At 65.0% G+C, this 17,321-nt stretch overlaps 1 protein-coding gene across 10 annotated transcripts in view; it reads left to right on the top strand.

The window, feature by feature from the left end:
• Positions 1-17,105, top strand: part of SEC16A (SEC16 homolog A, endoplasmic reticulum export factor) — a 30,258-nt gene extending 13,153 nt beyond the window's left edge. For 8 of the 10 annotated variants that reach the window (XM_079790510.1, XM_079790509.1, XM_079790515.1 and 5 more), the window contains 27 exons: positions 212-338; positions 788-977; positions 1,111-1,288; positions 2,395-2,537; positions 3,055-3,116; positions 3,214-3,352; positions 3,672-3,914; positions 4,934-5,031; positions 5,384-5,465; positions 5,647-5,764; positions 5,934-6,045; positions 6,183-6,288; positions 7,485-7,625; positions 8,445-8,558; positions 8,768-8,960; positions 9,366-9,599; positions 9,822-9,904; positions 10,689-10,835; positions 11,590-11,670; positions 11,824-11,880; positions 12,000-12,111; positions 12,416-12,553; positions 12,913-13,007; positions 13,542-13,616; positions 14,053-14,112; positions 14,825-14,902; positions 15,751-17,105. In XM_079790510.1, the coding sequence (XP_079646636.1) occupies positions 212-338; positions 788-977; positions 1,111-1,288; positions 2,395-2,537; positions 3,055-3,116; positions 3,214-3,352; positions 3,672-3,914; positions 4,934-5,031; positions 5,384-5,465; positions 5,647-5,764; positions 5,934-6,045; positions 6,183-6,288; positions 7,485-7,625; positions 8,445-8,558; positions 8,768-8,960; positions 9,366-9,599; positions 9,822-9,904; positions 10,689-10,835; positions 11,590-11,670; positions 11,824-11,880; positions 12,000-12,111; positions 12,416-12,553; positions 12,913-13,007; positions 13,542-13,616; positions 14,053-14,112; positions 14,825-14,902; positions 15,751-15,819 (3,275 nt within the window). In that variant the 3' untranslated portion in view covers positions 15,820-17,105. The remainder of the gene's footprint in view (positions 1-211; positions 339-787; positions 978-1,110; positions 1,289-2,394; positions 2,538-3,054; positions 3,117-3,213; positions 3,353-3,671; positions 3,915-4,933; positions 5,032-5,383; positions 5,466-5,646; positions 5,765-5,933; positions 6,046-6,182; positions 6,289-7,484; positions 7,626-8,444; positions 8,559-8,767; positions 8,961-9,365; positions 9,600-9,821; positions 9,905-10,688; positions 10,836-11,589; positions 11,671-11,823; positions 11,881-11,999; positions 12,112-12,415; positions 12,554-12,912; positions 13,008-13,541; positions 13,617-14,052; positions 14,113-14,824; positions 14,903-15,750) is intronic. The other 2 variants (XM_079790511.1, XM_079790512.1) reach the window with 2 other exon arrangements.
• Positions 17,106-17,321: the final 216 nt, after the last annotated feature.

The raw sequence follows: 17,321 nt of genomic DNA, 5'->3' as shown, positions 1-17,321 counted from the left end.
GGTCATCTCAGCACCCAGGGTCATCTCAGCATCCAGGGTCATCTTAGCACCCAGGGTCATCTCAGCACCCAGGGTCATCTCAGCACCCAGGGTCATGCTGCCTCTTGGGAGGAAAGCGAGGCTCTTCGTGCCGGGGGCGCCGTGTCTCCCGGGCAGGCTGGGCAGTGTCTTCCGCGCGTGTTGTATTAGCTTGTTCATCCCTTGCTTGCAGATCCGGGCCGCTGGGATCGGTACCCCTATGGTTCTGGGTTCAGGGATCCCCGCCCCTATGACCGCAGGTATTGGTATGACGCGGAATACGAGCCGTACAGGAAAGACAGCTACGCCTATGCTGACAGGTGGGTAAGACGCACTTCGCTGAGGGGGACGGGATCAGGGCTGCGCTTTGTAATGCCCCACCAGCTGCGGCTTGGGGTCCCGGGGAGCCGCTGCGTCACGGTCACTGTCTGAAAGGGGCGGGCAGACCGGGCCCGCTGGCGTTGCTCACTGTGGGCGCAGAACAAGCGCCTGGGACCGGCTTGCCCTTGTCTCCTCGGTGTCTGAGCAGCGTGACCGCTGGCTGTGACCTTGTAGCCTGCTCCTCCGAACCTTCACCGGGTTTTGACCTTGCCCCTGGGTTCCAGGCACCCCCTCAGGGGCGGGATCTGACCGCGTCCTGCGAGGCAGGCCCCGTCCTGATGTGCGGGCAGTGGGCGCTGAGGACCTGTAGGGCTTGAGTGTGGAGTAGCAGTGCGTCATGCCAGCGGCCTCAGTGCCCACTCTTGCCTCTACCCCATTGGCCCTCCAGGCCCGAGAGGTACGACGACCCCTGGAGGTACGACCCTCGCTTCACAGGGAGTTTTGACGACGACCCCGAGCCCCACAGGGACCCCTACGGGGACGACGTGGACCGGCGCAGCGTGCACAGCGAGCACTCGGGACAGAGCCTGCGCAGCGTGCACAGCCGCCACAGCAGCTTCAGCGCCCACTCGCAGCAGGTGCGCGGGCCCACGGGGGCGGCGGGCAGGCTCTGTCCACGGCTCTGGTAGACCCAGGTCCCCTGCTCTGCAGCAGCTCCAGGCCTGGCTGGTGCTCCTGGGAGCCAACGAGCTGCCGGCTTTGTGTTCCTAGAGTCAGGTTTACAGAAGCGGCAACGTGACCATGGGGCCCTATGAGGCGCCGCCGCCGCCAGGCTCCTTCCACGGGGACTATGCCTACGACGCCTACATCAGCAGTTTCGGCGGCAGTGCCCAGGGCTTCCCAGAGTACGGCTACCCTGCTGACGCCGGTTGGCCTGCCGTGGAGCAAGGTGTGTGTGGTCAAGGCCCTGGGTGCCCACAGGTGCGGGGGGCGCCGAGTCACCCCTCCGTAGCTTCACAAGCCTGGGGCAAGAAGCAGGAGCGAGTTGTAACCGTGAGGCACTCACGAGGGTGGCCCGATCCTCCCGGGAGGATGGACAGCTGTGGCAGCACGCCCATCCTCGGCCCGGCTTGTCCGCTGGGCTGGCAGCACCCTCAGCTGGGGCTGTCCTCACGGGCCGGAGAGCTGCCCTGCCCCTGTCACGTGCGTGCGTGTGACTCTGTGCAGGCTCACCGCCAGGCTCTTGGGCGGGGCCTCATGTTCCCATGCCGACCACGCGGGTAAGCAGCCTTTGGAGGGAACTTGAATTCCCCTAGAAAAGCTGCCATAGACTTGTCCCATCGCCACGTTCTCAGTCCTCGGAAAGGTTTGCTAAATGCTGTATCTTGCAAACTGTAAAAGTATGTAAAGTTCTTGAGAGAGTATTTCAGTTGAAATCCTCGCCCGAGGACATGCTCAGAGAAAGGAAGGCAGGGAGACCCAGCGATGTGAGGAGCACCAATTGCATCCATTGGTTGCCTTCCCCCTTCCCACCCCACCCCGCATACGCCCCTACTGGGGACCAAACCCGAAAATCCAGGGGCTTGAACCCGTGACCTTTCAGTGCACAGGTCATGCTCGACCTGAGCCATCAGGCTGGGCAGCAGCCCTCCTTTTTGACTTGAGGTGTGGCGCCTCTCGCTGTCACTGGGTGCGGGTCGTTCACTGGGTGCGGGTCGTTCACTGGGTGCGGGTCACTGGGCTCCGCCGCTGAGAACGAAGGCTGAGGCACAAGGGTCCGAGGGTGCTGCTGCTTGTGACATGCGCTTGGGGGCGGGTTTTTAAAGGAGCTTTTTAGATTTAGAGGAGATGGTTTCATTTTTAAGGATTTAAACGTTTTTCTCAGCCACACTGAAGTTCTATTTTAATGGGGTCTGTAGCCATTAGTGACTTCCAGCTGAAAGTTCGTTAATTTGGGGCCCCAGCCTGTGGGCACCTTGACATCCGAGCTGTTGGTCTGACTCCGAGGCCCCAGAGCTGACACCCCGCTGTTTCCTGTCCACGTCCTCCCTGCAGCTCCGTCGAGACCCACTTCCCCGGAGAAGTTCTCCGTGCCTCATGTCTGTGCCAGGTTTGGTCCTGGGGGTCAGCTCATCCGAGTGATCCCCAATCTGCCCTCGGAAGGACAGCCTGCCTTGGTGGAGGTGCACAGCATGGAGGTGAGCTGGGGGCGGCCACGGGCCAGCAGGCGCCCGTGCCTCGTCCTTGTCTGAAAACGTCGTGCAGAGTGTTTCTTGTGTGGCCCTCAGTCGATGGGTTGTTTGTTCTGTTTGGTTGTACGTCTTTTACCTTCCTTTGAGTTTCTGATGTTGAGGGGCGGGCCCTGTTGGTGTTCATCACTGGTGATTTCAGTGACGGCTAGGGAGGTGGTCATGGGGGTCGGGGTGCCCTGGGGCCAGTGTGGAGGCACTGTTTTGCGGCCCACCGGCCTCTGTCACGTGTATTGGCCCAGAGTTCAGGGGGGAATAGGTCTCACTGCTTTAAAGGGTGAAAGTCACTGTTGCCGACCAGACCTGGCCGTGCCCCCGGTGGAGCGCCTCTGCCTCCCGGTGGGGACAGGCCTTCCTCGGGTCAGCAGACGGGGCACTGGCGGGCCCTGCCCTGAGCTGCCCCTCCCTGTCCCTCCCTGTCCTTCCCTGTCCCTCCCTGCCCCTCCCTGTCCCTCCCTGTCCACAGACGCTGCTGCAGCACCTGCCGGAGCAGGAGGAGATGCGCACCTTCCCGGGGCCGCTGGGCAAGTACGTCCCGCCGGGCACGGGCAGCTGTGGGTGCCGCGCTGAGCCTGGCTTGGCCGCGGCGCTCGGCGCTGTCCACTGAGGGCTGTTCTTGTTTCAGAGACGACACCCATAAAGTGGACGTTATCAACTTTGCACAGAGCAAAGCCACCAAGTGTTTGCAGAACGAGAGCTTAATTGACAAAGAGTCTGCCAATCTCCTCTGGAACTTCATCATCCTCTTGTGCAGGCAGAACGGGGTGCGTGTCTTCTTCCCTTTGAAACGCCTCTTCTTGGCCTCGCATCTCAGGGATCCTGGGTCCCCAAGGTGTGGGGAGGATTTCTGTGCTGGGCCGAGCACGCAGAGCCGTCTCAGCAGTGACGTGGGGAAGGGGAGACAAGCGGGGTGTGCAGCCGGGGCGAGGGGAGGGTCGGGCCCACCGTGCTGGTCTGTCGGTAGTCTGTGGTCTGTCTCTCAGGCTCCTGGGCGTGTGGGGGGTGGCGGCCTTCCCCAGCAGGACCTGAGGGAAGTCCTGTCCGTAGTGAAGGCCTTGTTCTTCCTGACCCGCCGCCCTGCAGACCGTGGTGGGCACGGACATTGCCGAGCTGTTGTTACAAGACCACAGAACAGTGTGGCTTCCTGGGAAGTCGCCCAACGAGGCCAACCTGATCGACTTCACCAACGAGGCCTTGGATCAGGCCGAGGAGGAGGAGTCGGTGGAGGCCCAGCTCTCCTTCCTCACCGACAGCCAGGCCGCCACCAGCACTCTGGAGAAGGAGACGGAGCGGTTCCGGGAGCTGCTGCTCTATGGCCGCAAGAAGGTGAGTTCCGAGCTCTCGGGCGCCAGGGCGTGTCCTGGCGTCCACCGCGTGGGCTTAAGTGCCAGGAAGCTGTGGAAGGGACAGGCCTGCCTCGAGAGCACCGGGCCGTGACGGCAACCCAGTGACCAGGTGTCTGGCCCGTCGTCTTGAGGGCGTCAGCGGGGTTTCCTCGCACAGGCCCGCGCTGAAGACTCGCAGTTCCCTCTCACTCCCGCACAAGTGCACGCGCTATGGCGCTCGGGCTGTGCCCGCCTGCGCAGTGCCGCCGGGTGAACACGTGCACGAGACAGACGTGCCGCCCGTTGTCAGTTAGGGGTGCGCTCGGCCTCTGAGGTGTGCTGGGGCGGGGGGGCGGTGCCCAGCGGGAATGGATCAGGCACGGCGTGTGCAGAGGCTGCGGGCTGGGGAGAGCTGGCGCTGTGGGTGTTCTCTCTGGTTGTGCCGAGTGGAGGGCGGGTCTAGGGTAGGGGTCCCTGTGGGCACATGCCCAGCTCTGCATGGCCGGTGGCAGGGGTCTGACAGCCCCAAGTCCGTGGAGCTTGTGTGTCGTGATCAGCTCAGGTCACGGTCAGAGTTCTCTGAATGGATCAGGTCACGTGGCTCAGGGGACGCTCTGCCCAATGGGAGAGGCATCATCCGCCTGGGAGTGACGTGCACAGGGGCCCCGGTGGGAAGGACCCTTCGGGGTGGCAGCGCCGCCTCCCCATCGTCCCGTGTCTACTGGCCTCCTTGTTCCACTTATTAATAGAGAGGAGAGAAACAGAACGTGGGTTTGTTCCCCTTATTCATGTGCCCTGACTGGGGATCGAACCTGCAACCTTGGTGCCTGGGGACAGCGCTCTAACCAACCACGCCACCGGCCAGGGCTGCTTGTTCTCGGGCCGCGTTTAGCAGTTGGTGAAAGCAGGACCTACGGCCACAGGCACGTTGCCGGGGAGAGTGACGGCAGTGGCACAGGTGTGTTTTGGGGGCGTCACGTGAGTCGCTGCCACCTCAGCTCACGCTGCGCTGCTCTGCAGGATGCTTTGGAGTCTGCGATGAAGAACGGCTTGTGGGGTCATGCTCTGCTACTTGCCAGCAAGATGGACAGCCGGACACACGCCAGAGTCATGACCAGGTACAGAGTCGCTGGGCTGGCGGCTTCTGGGCGCAACCAGTTGTCCGGCAGCCGTGCCGTGGCGGCTCTTGGAGGCACAGGGTCCAGCTCGCGGCAGAGAAAGCGGGGCCTCCCCGCGCTGCGGGGCTGTTGCAGGGGCGTAGCCGCCATGCCCTGTTCATGGCACGGTGCTGTCAAACCAGTGAGCGCCTTGTCTTCTCTCCGGGCGTCTAATCCCGAGCGGCGGGCACTGCTGCGGGGGCGGGGGTGGGGGGGGCGGGGGAGGCATCAGGCTGGTCGGTGAAGGGCTGAGACGGGCCGGTCTTGTTTGTAAGCCGGGCCGGGTTCGAGCTTCCGCGTGGTGTCTCCCCAGATTCGCCAACAGCCTTCCGATCAACGACCCTTTGCAGACCGTCTACCAGCTCATGTCCGGGCGGATGCCTGCCGCGTCCACGGTCAGTGGCGCTCCCGCCGTTTCGCGGCCCCGGGCGTGGGCCCTGCTCCCGGCGGTTTCATCGCAGGATGAGACCGCCTCTCTCTGCCCTGGCCCCTCGCTCCCTGCGCCGACCCTGCAGGCTGGGACACTCGCCCGGGGTCACCCAGGGTAAGGCGTTCCCGCTGGCTTTCCGTACCTAGTGCTGCGGCGACGAGAAGTGGGGAGACTGGAGGCCGCACCTCGCCATGGTTCTGTCCAACCTGAACAACAACATGGATGTGGAGTCCAGGACGATGGCCACGATGGGCGACACGCTAGGTGGGTCCGTGCAGACGGAGGCCGTGCGTGGGGCACGGAGGCGGCTGTGCGCTGTGTCGGGTGGAAGGGCCGGGACTCCGTTCCTCTGGCATCACTGCCGCTTCCTGTTTGCCATCTTTGATTTCGGGAGAGCCCCCCGACCGAGACGTGGCCCGCTGTGTCTCCTCAGCTTCGAAAGGCCTCCTAGACGCTGCGCACTTCTGCTACCTCATGGCCGAAGTGGGCTTTGGGGTTTACACAAAGAAAGCCACCAAACTCGTCTTAATTGGATCGAACCACAGGTGAGGAATCGCATAACTGTGTGCCCCTCCCCCTCCTGTCGCCCAGAACGGAGCCGGGAGGTGGCCTGCGGCCTCATTGTGTGGCCCGACCTGCTCCTGGGGTCCGGCTCAGACACATCCCCTCCTTCCCTCCGCAGTCTGCCATTTTCAAAGTTTGCGACCAACGAAGCCATCCAGAGGACCGAGGCCTATGAGTACGCACAGTCGCTGGGCACGCAGTCCTGCCCCATGCCCAACTTCCAGGTGAGCCCCGCCGCCCACAGGCTGGGCACGCAGTCCTGCCCCATGCCCAACTTCCAGGTGAGCCCCACCGCCCACAGGCTGGGCACGCAGTCCTGCCCCATGCCCAACTTCCAGGTGAGCCCCGCCGCCCACAGGCTGGGCACGCAGTCCTGCCCCAGGCCCAGCTAACAGGTCAGCTCCGCCCACAGGCTGGGCACACAGTCCTGCCCCATGCCCAACTTCCAGGTGAGCCCCGCCGCCCACATGCTGGGCACGCAGTCCTGCCCCATGCCCAGCTAACAGGTCAGCTCCACCCACAGGCTGGGCACGCAGTCCTGCCCCATGCCCAGCTAACAGGTCAGCTCCGCCCACAGGCTGGGCACGCAGTCCTGCCCCAGGCCCAACTTCCAGGTGAGCCCCGCCGCCCACAGGCTGGGCACGCAGTCCTGCCCCATGCCCAGCTAACAGGTCAGCTCCGCCCACAGGCTGGGCACGCAGTCCTGCCCCATCCCCAGCTAACAGGTCAGCTCCGCCCACAGGCTGGGCACGCAGTCCTGCCCCATCCCCAGCTAACAGGTCAGCTCCGCCCACAGGCTGGGCCCACAGTCCTGCCCCATGCCCAGCTAACAGGTGAGCCCCGCCCACAGGGCTGGTGAGGCTGCGGGCTGGAAAACTCTCACGCAAAAGGCAGTGTTTTTTGAAATCTTGGGGAGACATTGATCTGTAATGTTTAAGACTAAACCCTGTTGAATTGAGGATTTTGTTGTATTTTGGGTCTTAATATTTTAAATATTATCGCGTATTTTGTTTCTATTGGCTATTTTTAGTGTGATGGGGAGTGTTATCTGACCCAGGAGTGAGTGTGTGTGAGCATGTGTGTGCATGTGTGTGTAGCACTTGCATGACCCTGAGCCAGGAGACTGGCTGTGGGACAGTCCGTGTGGGCGCGGGGCTCTGCAGCGTGTGCTGAGCTGCGGCCTCTCTACTTGGACCTGGCAGCTCTGAGGGGCTGAAGAGAGAGTGGGTTTCCGAAGCTCAGCCGTGTCCTCTGCTCTGACCTGTCTCCAGGAGTGGGGACGAGAGCTGCGGGGGGCGGCGGGGGATGCGCGACACACGAGTCGTCCAGAACGTTCTCAGCCTGTGGGGCTGTGGGGCGGCTGCAGACTGGGGAGGCGCCAGGTGCCTGAGCTCTGTGTGTGTGGGTGTGTTTGCTCCAGGTGTTCAAGTTCATCTACTCCTGCCGCCTGGCCGACATGGGGCTGGCCACACAGGCCTTCCACTACTGCGAGGTGATCGCCAAGGGCATCCTGCTGCAGCCGCACACGCACTCCCCGGTGCTCATCAGCCAGCTGGTCCAGGTGCGGTCCGGAGCCGTCCCCCCAGCCGGGGTCAGGGAGCCAGACTCGGGGGAGAGGTCGGCACTGGCGGGCGCTCAGCCGACCCGGGTCGAGTCACGGCACTGAGATGCCCTCGGGCAGCTGCTGGTCTGTTAGCATACGAGTTTGTCCGTCTCGCGCCGGACCGATGCGCCGTGAGCTCCAAGTCCAGAAGCAGAGGCGGTCGGTCCAGCCGTTAGTGGAGCCGTGGGTCCAACAGCCTGGGTTTGGCTCCTGCTGACCCACTGCGGCCTGGTTTCCCCGCCCTGGGCAGTGAGGCAGCATGACTGGCTCAGAACTGTGTGAATCGTAACGGGATGGGACAGCGCCCAGCCAGTGCCACAGGCCACAGCATTGTGTCTCCCCTCCCGGGGAGCGTGTGCTCAAGGGACACCTAGAAGGTTTTTTATTATGGAGATTTAGATAGTTTGAGGCAAGCTGGCTTCATCTGGTCCCGCCACGGCCCCCCAGCTCCCCTCCGCCCCCTAGCCCACCTCCCGCACCCGATCAGAGTACGTCTATGTCTATGTCAGTTCCGCCCTTGGCTCGGCCAAGTCCAGTCTGTCGCCAGGTGATGGTGGCAGGAAGTTCAGCTCCGGAGTCTGGGCCCTGCTGACCCCATGCAGCCGCCCAGAGGTTGACTCCCGTGAGCTGTGGCGTCCAGGCTCGCCCTGTGGCCCGCGGCACCGCGAGTGGGAGGCCTGCGCGCAGAGGCCAGCTCAGCCCTGAGGGCGCCCCCTCCAGGTCGGAACAGGTGTGAAGACACTGGCAGTAACGGGCCTGCGTTTCTCATGTCTCCAGATCGCTTCCCAGTTACGCCTCTTCGACCCGCAGCTGAGGGAGAGGCCGGAGGAGGAGTCCTTCGTGGAGCCCGCCTGGCTGGTGCAGCTGCAGCGTGTGGAGCGGCAGGTCAAGGTGAGCGTGGCTCAGTCACGGCTGGCACTTCGCGGGCGCCTGGTCTCCACCTGGGTGTTGGGAACGGACAGGACAGCGGGAAGGCGTGCAGGTTGTGGGAGGGCCTCCAGAAGCGCAGTGAGCAGTCGGTGGGGGGTGGGGGGTGGGGGGTGAGGTGGGTCGGCTCCCACAGCCTGGCTGCCGGCGAGGCCTGAGCCGTTTCTCCACAGGAGGGCGCTGTGGTGTGGCGTCAGGACCCAGCCTTCCCCCAGCGCTGTGCCAGCAGCCCCAGCTCCGAGGTGGGACAGTATGATGGGCCAGGACCTGAGCAGCCCTCGCACCCGGGCACTGAGAACCCACTGCTGGCGCCACCTGCACCCAGCGCCGAGCACTCTGGCCAGGGCGTGTGGCTGCTGCCATCAGGTGAGCCTGCGCGGGGAAGGCCCTCGCACCTTTCTCTCAAGACGGCAGCTTCCAGACGTGGACAACCCCGGGGCGCTTGTTCCTCCTCCTGCTCCTCCTCCCCCTCCCCCCTCCCTCCCTCGTGCTTATTCATAACCTTGCCAAGCTCGGCAGTCTCATGGCGTTGGGTGCCCGGGGCGGGTGGTGGCCGGAGGAGCTCCAGAGGTGGAGGTCGGGTCCTGCGTCCACGTGCCTCCTCGGCGCCGGCGGTGCTGTCCTGTCCTGGCCCTTCCTGCTCGGTGGCGGGTCCTCCTGTCTCGGGAGGAGCGGGCCGTGCAGAGACCGCGCCGCAGCCGCTCGCACTGGGGCTGCTGCAAGGACAGACGTGGCCTCGGCACCTTTGACTCCTCCGCTGTCCCCATACAGCTCCGCCGACGCTGCCCGAGGGCCCACCCGCCATCCCTGCCGGGGTGCCCATGTTCCCCGTGCCGCCCCCGGGCCCTGGGGAGCCAGCGCCTGGCTTTGCAGCCCCAGGCTCTGCGCTTGGCTTTGCAGAGCCCTCTGGGCCGGACCCCGCAGCCCGGTACCCAGGGCCTGGCCTGCCACCCAGCGCATCGTCCCTGCAGGAGGGCGCGCACCTGCTCCGGGCCCAGGACCCAGGTGGGTCTGCGAGGGGTCACCGCGGAGCAGAGCCGAATGGGTCTCCTGTCCCGGGAGGTGGGGGTGGGGGTGGGGGTGGAGGAGACCGCGGTGAGGGTGCTCAGGCCTGGTTCTCACGGAGCACGGGGAGAGCACGGGGAGAGCACGGCCCCCTCCGCGCCGCTCCCTCTGTCCGGTGCCTGGCGGCTCTGCGGTCACAGAGGCCCTCTCTGCCGTTGACAGGAGCGCTGCCCCAGGACCCCCGCGGGAGAGGCTCGCTGGCAGAGCGGAGAGAAGAGGATCTGGGCGGCAGATCTGAGAACGTGGTACTGCTCTCCCCACCTTTCCTGCGGGCCAGGGGCCGGGAGTCCTGGGGCTCCTGCAGTAGGCGGATAGCGCTGAAGACAGGAAACGCTCCCGAAGGCTTTCCTAGGAGAAGGCGCTGGGAGAGAACACGAGTGGGCAGGGTCATGTGCTCGTGCGGGAGCAGAACCACCACCTGGCAGCGCTGTCACTGCACCTTTTCTAGGGGGCCCCTGAGGCTCCCCCGCCCCCGCCCCGCCCCGGCTCTGCCACGGGGTCCCTGTAGTCCCCCTGGGTTCCTGGGAACAGATTCATTTTGTCAGACCTGTTGGGTACAAATACCACCTGTTTGCTCTGATGCCCAGCGGGCGCAACAAATGCTTTATACAGCCGCTTTCTGGAACCTTCTTTAGGGTGCCCAGCTCAGCATGGACACCGCCAGCAGGCGATTGCTGTCATTTAAAGTGCACTGTGTGTTCTACCATTAAGACGTTCTGTCCTGGAAAAGTAAAAACGAGGGTTGAACTGGATTGAGAACAGACTCTAACCCAGGGACATCTTGCATTAAAACGGCCACGGCTCCGCGGACCAGTCTGGACGCTCGGGGCACGGAGTCCGTTTCTCCCGCCCGGAGCCTGCCTCTGGTTCCCGGTGCCCCGGATAAGCCGCTTGTTTTGTGGGCCCAGGAGCCAGGGCAGCCCTCCGTCCCGCCTCCTCCCTCCTCGCTCTCGCCCTCCGGCCTCTCGGGTGTTCTGGGGCTCCGGGGCAGTGCCCCAGGTGAACCGGTTCCCACGTTGCCTTGGCCAGGGCTCCCCGAGGATGGCGCCGGACTCCGAGGCCCCCCCATGGGGAACTGCCAGCCTGGGGGCCCTGCAGCCTCCGTCCCCGACGCCCGCTCCCGGCGGGAAGAGCGCGGCGCCAGCAGCCAAGAAGGAGCCCAAGGAGCCCAAGAAGGTAATCGGCGCCTCCAGCCAGGCCGGCCGGCTCCGCGGCAGCCCGGCACCAGGAGCAAGGGCGCGGCCGCCGTGTCTCTCCTCACCGAGCCAGGCGCGCTTTCAGCCGCTGAGCCTCGGTGTGAAGGGGCACAGTGGTGGGCGTTGTCGGTGCCCGCGCGTCACACCGCCCAGTCAGAGCTGGGCCGGTCCTGCTGCCCGAGGCCTGCGTCCTGCGTGTCCAGCCTGTCCCCTCCGCCCGGGGCGGGCTCTGCCTGTCTCACCGAGGAGTTCAGCCTTGGTCGAGTTTCGCCTGAACGAGGCCCGTCCCCCGTGGGGGGATCCGCTGTGGCTGCCCCAGTCCTGCCCTCCCCCGGCGGGCCGCTGGGCTCCGCCCACCAGCACCCGCTCTGCCTGTTTTCGAAGGCGCTGTAGGTGGTGCAGGCCGCCCTCCTGGCAGCTGCCCGCAGCGGCACCCGCATCCAGGCCCTGTCCCGTGGCAGGGTGGGCACTGGCGCTCCTGCCGGCCCTTCTGCCGGACGTGACCCCGGGCTGTGCTTTCTGGCGTTTCCCGGTGAGGGTGGTGCTTGTTGGTGCCACTCCGTCCTCAGCCGCGGGCGCTGTCCTTCCCAGCACCTGTTGTCAGACCTGCAGGTCTCCCCTCGTGGACACAAGTCCGCGGGCTCCTGGCTGTGGGTCCTGAGGGGGTCCCACGGGCTCGTCCTGTGTCGTTCTGCTCGGCGCGGCCCTCACGTGGTGGCTCTGGTTTGGTTCAGAATGCCGAGTCCTGGTTCTCGCGCTGGCTGACTGGGAAGAAGAGGACGGAAGCGTACCTGCCGGACGACAAGAACAAGTCGGTGGGTGTCGCCGTGGCGTGTCCGGCAGCGTTGTTGGCACTGTTTCAGCTCAGCACGACGCACACACGAGCCCCTCAGGTCCCTGTCGCAGGGCAGTCGGGCTGGCACGCGGCTCTGCCGCTGACCTTGTTCTTTGCTTTCGCAACCGCACAGATCGTCTGGGACGAGAAGAAGAACCGATGGGTGGACACCAATGAGCCGGAGGAGGAGGTTCGTGGGGCTGGGGGCTCGTTGTGCCGGGAGGAGGCCCTGCCTCCGAGGCTCGCTCTGTGGCACGTCCGGGCCTTTGGGCTCGGGAGCAGGTTTCTGAAGCCGCTGTCCCTCCACAGAAGAAGGCTCCGCCCCCGCCCCCGGTGTCGCTCCCCAAGGCTCCGCAAGCTGCCGCCCCTGGGCCTGGCGGGACCCCCAGAGCCTCTGTGAACATGTTTTCTAGAAAAGCAGGTAACAGACCAGAAGCGGAGCTGGTTTGGGTAACCGTGTGTCCTGCTGGTGCACCGGGGCCTGTTCCTGAGGGACTGCAGGGGATGCCCGCCCTCCGCCCCCCCCCGTGGTGAGGGTGCAGAGCATGTGGAATGGGCCCTCGCCCGGGGCAGGTGCCCAGCAGAGAGGCGCGCCGCGGAGGGGCCGTCCCGCAGCTGCTCGGTGGGACGGGAGGGCTCCTGCTGGCGCCGCCTCTGCCGCAGTGAGGAGGGCCCGTGGGAGCGGTCGGTGGCACGCCCGCTGACTGGCCGCCTCCCCGCTGTAGCTGGAAGCCGAGCGCGCTATGTGGACGTCTTAAACCCGGGTGGGTCCCAGCGCACTGACCCGGCTCTTGCTCCCGCGGACCTTTTTGCCCCACTTGCCCCGCTCCCGATCCCGGCGCAGTTGTTCGGACCAAACTCAGGTAGGCAGTGCGGGCGGCACATCTGCGTTAGCCACCGCCTGACCTCTGACTCCCTGAGAGCCGCTGGCCTTACTCTCCCCGGAGAGGAGTGCTCACAGGGTGCAGAGGGCCTCGTCCCCTCCCTCCGCGCCTGCCCTCCCTCCGCGCGTCCCCTCCCTCCGCACCTGCCCTCCCTCCCCTCTCTCCCCTCCCTCTGCGCCTGCCCTCCCTCCTCGCCTGCCCTCCCTCCCCTCTCTCCCCTCCCTCCGCGCCTGCCCTCCCTCCTCACGTGCCCTCCCTCCGCGAGTGCATGCATGCTGGTGGGTGGACACAGCCGGCCGCTGGGATGTGTCAGCCCCTCCCTGCTGTCTCCTGCACAGATGCAGAGGGAGCCCTGCCCACAGAAGGGTCTGGCAGGGAAGGGCAGGCGCCAGCTGGGGGTTCAGCCCTTCCAGAACCTTCCTCGGAACCCCAGGTGAGCAGGCACAGCGGGACAGGGCGGCACCATGGGGGTTTGCCTCCTCCCTGGCCAGGAACGGCTCTTGATCTGTGGGCTGTGTCCGTGGCAACGGCCCAGTGGGGGCTCACACTGTCACCCCATGTGGGGGTGCCCGTTGTCTCACTGGGGTCCCAGCAGGAAAGAGGTGCTGAATGGTTAGAACTGGATGTGAAGCCGAGGCTCAGGGTGTGGGCTCTGAGGTGGGACCAGCCGGGTTCAGCCCTGGTTCCCCTTAGTCAGCTGTGTGAGGTGCGAGTCACCTCTCCAGGCCTCAGTTTCCTGCTCTGAGAAAGGGGACACAGGTCACACCAGGTCACAGGCGCGGCGTGGGGCGTGGGGCGCGATGTCCAGTGCGCGCACAGTGGGTTCTTTGCTCCACTTCGCCGAGGGCTCTCCGTGGAGCAGGGCAGTCTGTAGCCTGGGCCCGAGGAGGGCGCCACGTCACCTGCCCGTGGGGAGGCTCGCTCGCTGGGCCTCGGTGGTTGCTGCATTTCCTGTCCTTCCCGGCAGGTTGTGAGCTCGGCAGCCTCGCTCCCTGCTTCTGAACTGGCCCCCTGCCCACTGGATGGTCCCCAGGGGGGAGAGGTAAGGGGCGCCCCAGAGTCTCTGCCACGGCCGGGCCAGGAAGCTCGCTCTCACGGGCCGGTGGCTTCCTCCTGTAGAAATGAGTGTTAATGGCAGAACAGGCAGGTGGAACGCTTTCACAGCTTGAAGAGTTGCTGTGTCCTTAAACACAATCGCACGGTTATGAGCAGAGTCCTTGGGGGGGGTTGAGGTCACGTCCCAAGCTCTGCCCGCAGCCTGGCACGCCGATTCCTGCATTCCTCAGGGCCCTGCGGTCGGTGGCTCTGGCCGAGGCCTGGACAGACCCCCCCCCCACTAACGTTCCTTAACCAGACCTGGGCGTTAACGGGCTGCGAGGCTCACCGGCTCTTCCCGCTGGAGTTCTCGTGGCTCTTCAAGCTCTCGAGTCGCTCCCGGCGCGAGCGGCGCACGTGACTGTCTGTTCTCGGTTTTGTAGCTTTCGCGCTGTAGCTCACTGAGCTCCCTGTCCCGAGAAGTGAGCCAGCACTTCCACCAGGTACCCGTGCCGGCGTTCTCACCGAACACAGGGCTCTACGGGGTCACCTGTGTTCCTCCGGGCGCTGTGCTGGCAGCTCACTAACGGCCCCCGGTGTCCCCAGCCCCATGTGACGGATGCAGCGTTCCTTTCTCTCAGCGGCTCGGAGAGTGTCCACATGCAGACGCACTGGCCACTGAGTGACCCCAACGTGCCGGGGTGGGGTTGTAACTGCACTCTCTGAATTGGCTTTGTCCAAATGGTTGGCCTTGGGCGTGGCCCCACGGTGTGGGCGTGGCCTCGCTGTGAGCGGGTCAGTACCGCCAGGGTAGGTGCTCTCATTTGAAAGGAAGAATTCCTCTTTCTGCTCAAGCACAAGCAGGTTCACGCTCAGCCGGGCGAGTGTGTCGGCAACGGCGGTCCTATGGCCGTCGCTGGGCAGGAAAGGAATGCTGCATCTTCCGTGTCGCGTGGACCGGGCTTTTCCCCGTGACTGGTCGAAAGGCATCACGTGGCCTTCAGTTTGCGTGTCACCCACTGGTTCCGCGCCGGACACTAGACCTGCAGTAGCTGCCGTGCCTGCTGGCTGCTCACCGCACTAACGCTGCGCGGCACCTGCACGCCCGGTCGCGAGCCCTCTGCATGCTGCTTTGTGGCTTACCCACAAGTAGGGTCTGGCTGTGGCTGTGGCTGTGACGTCGTCGTGTTGATCTGCGCTCTCTGTGGTTCTCAGGCTCCCAGCGACCACCCCCCGGCAGAGGCGCCCCCCGCGGCATCCGTGCCCTTCTACAACCCTGCGCAGTTCGCACAGGTAAGCTGCGCGGTCTCCTGGGCAGGAGCGGGAGATCAGCGCCGGCTCGGCCACGCCCCGGGTCCTGCCGTCCCCTGGCTGGGCCGTGCTGCCGCCGCCTGCCGGCCGCGTCCTTCATCGGGGCATTCTTTTCCCTTTTTCAACACGTTTCTTTGGTTTCAGAGAGGCAGGTGCTCCTGACTGCTCCTCCCCCTCCCCTCCCTCCCAGGCTCTTGCCTCTACAGCACCAACCGGCTGCGGGGCAGGGTGGCCGGGGCAGGGGTCTGCAGAGCTCTGGGCATGGAGCATGGAAATCACCTGCGCCTGGTGCACACCCTGCCTCGCTGCCTGGGGTGCCCAGCCTCCTTACTCTGAGCCCGTCCTGCTGCCCATGAGGCCCCTTCTTGGCCTCTGTTCCCCTCCCCCTCCCAGGGCCAAGGCCTGCCCCGCCTGGGACCCGTCTGTTTTCACTTCAGGATTGGGTGGTGGTTCCCCCCGCCCCCCCGCCCGAGACCTTGATCTTGCAGCTCATGCCTCTGCAGGAGCCCCGCAGCTGCAGGTCGGGCAGGGTTTGTGAGGGAGCACGTCAGTGCCTGTCCTTCTCTGCAGATGCTCAGCCCTTGGAATTGGCTCCCTCTGAGCCCCTAACCAACTGCTGCACCTTTAAGGGGAACCCCAGGATCTGACACTGACGTGGCCAGTGGTCGCGGCTGTGAAAACGGGACAGAGCAGACCTGCCCTTTGGTCGTCAGTGCTGTGTCTGGCCTGTTACCCAGGCCCACGTCGCAGCTGAGCCCTCGCGAGGGTCACCCCCCTCGGGTCACCCCCCTCGGGGGCGGGCGGAATCAGTGCCGCTCATGTCGTTTCAGGCCTCGGCCACCTCGGGAAGCGCCAGGCCTGGGAGGATTGGCCAGAGGAAGTACCCGGTGCTGAGGTAGACTGGACCCTGCTGTCGGCACCTGGCACCTGAGACGGCTCTCCACCGACACTCGGCTGACCGCCCTGGCCTCCCTCCGTGCCCGATGGACACGCAGCAGAACCACGTGCTCGCACCTTCCGTGGGAAGAGCTGCCAGTCACCCCCCAGCTCCGAGACCCGAGGAAAGGAGGGACCTTTGGCTCCACTCTTTACCTAGGAATGAGCTCAGGACGAGCCTTTGTAGTCACGTAGGAACGTCACGCTGCGCAGCCGGGATGCCCTTTGCTGCCGGGAGCTGAGCTGCAGTGCCTCGGGCGTCTCAGGCCTGATGGGAGTGGCTGCCAGGCCCGTCCCGGTTCCTCTAAGACGCCGGAGGAAAGAGCGGGTCTGACTGAGCGACACCGATGCGGCCCTGCGGCCAGCTCCTGCCCCCGGCATCCCCGCTGGCGGGCGTGGCTGAGACACGTGGTCAGTGTGGTGCGTCCTCTCCCGCAGCCAAGGCCTGTCTGGCCCATCAGGACCACGAGGGCTCCCTGCCACCAGGGGACTGGCTTTGTCCGCCCACGAGGGAGACAGCCACGCAAGGCCTGTGTCCGTGTGGCTGGTCCTCGCCCATCAGCCGGTGTTGAAACCGCGACTGGAACTCAGCTGCTGGCTCCGTGAGCAGCCTGGCTGGGCGCCAGCACAGCCGCTGTGGTGCCACGCTCTCGCCATCCACCGGCGTGCTCCCCACCGGGCTGGCGTTGCAGGCGACATCTTGAAGAAAGTGGCTTCAAATAATTTCTTGACAGAAGCTCCTGAAGCTGCTATTTCTGCCCCGGTTCTTCCCACACACAGCCCGGCCGGGCTGACTCGCCGAGTGAACCTGCAACGGGACCTCCTCCCCCTGCTCCCTCCAGCTTCACCTTCGCCGACGGTTCTCAGAACCATTCACGTTCTCGTTCAGCCTAAAGGGACTGAGGACAGCGACTATTTATAAAAATCACTAGGAACTAATTTCTGTGGTTCTGCTTGGCATTTTAAATCTCAGTGGAGGGTCATGGGAATGTGGCCTCGGCACAGGTCCTCCCGCTTCCTGGGTCACGTGACCGTCTGGGGAGCCCACAGACTTGTGATGGGACCCACGTTCTTTCTCTGGGAAAGGCCCCGCCTCGCTAGGGTCCCGCTGTCCCTGTCCAGGGGGTGGGGTTCCCCCTTGTTCTGTTAGTGACTTGATTCAAGAAGCTCCCCGAGGGGCTGTTATTTTTCCTAAATGCAAATTGTTACACTGCAGATTGTTCAATAAAGTATTTTGCGCTCGGAGCGCTCACCTGCTGCTTTCGCTGTTGGAGTCGGCCCCCGGGACGAGTGGCCTGGGTGTTCCTGTTCCTGTTGGGTCCCTGCAGCTCCAGGTGCAGGGGCGGCCTCCACCCACGCGTGTGGCGGTGACTGCGGCCCGCGGCTTGGGCCCCAGGGCCCCCGTGGGCGGTGGGCAGGTTGCTCTGACCCCGTCCCGCCACCAGGTGAGCGTGGACGGCGTGCG

The sequence above is a fragment of the Cnephaeus nilssonii genome, assembly GCF_951640355.1.
Source record: "Cnephaeus nilssonii genome assembly, chromosome: 14".
Lineage (NCBI taxonomy): Eukaryota > Metazoa > Chordata > Mammalia > Chiroptera > Vespertilionidae > Cnephaeus > Cnephaeus nilssonii.
The sequence above is the reverse complement of the archived record's forward strand: the minus strand, read 5'-3'. Positions and strand labels throughout refer to the sequence as shown.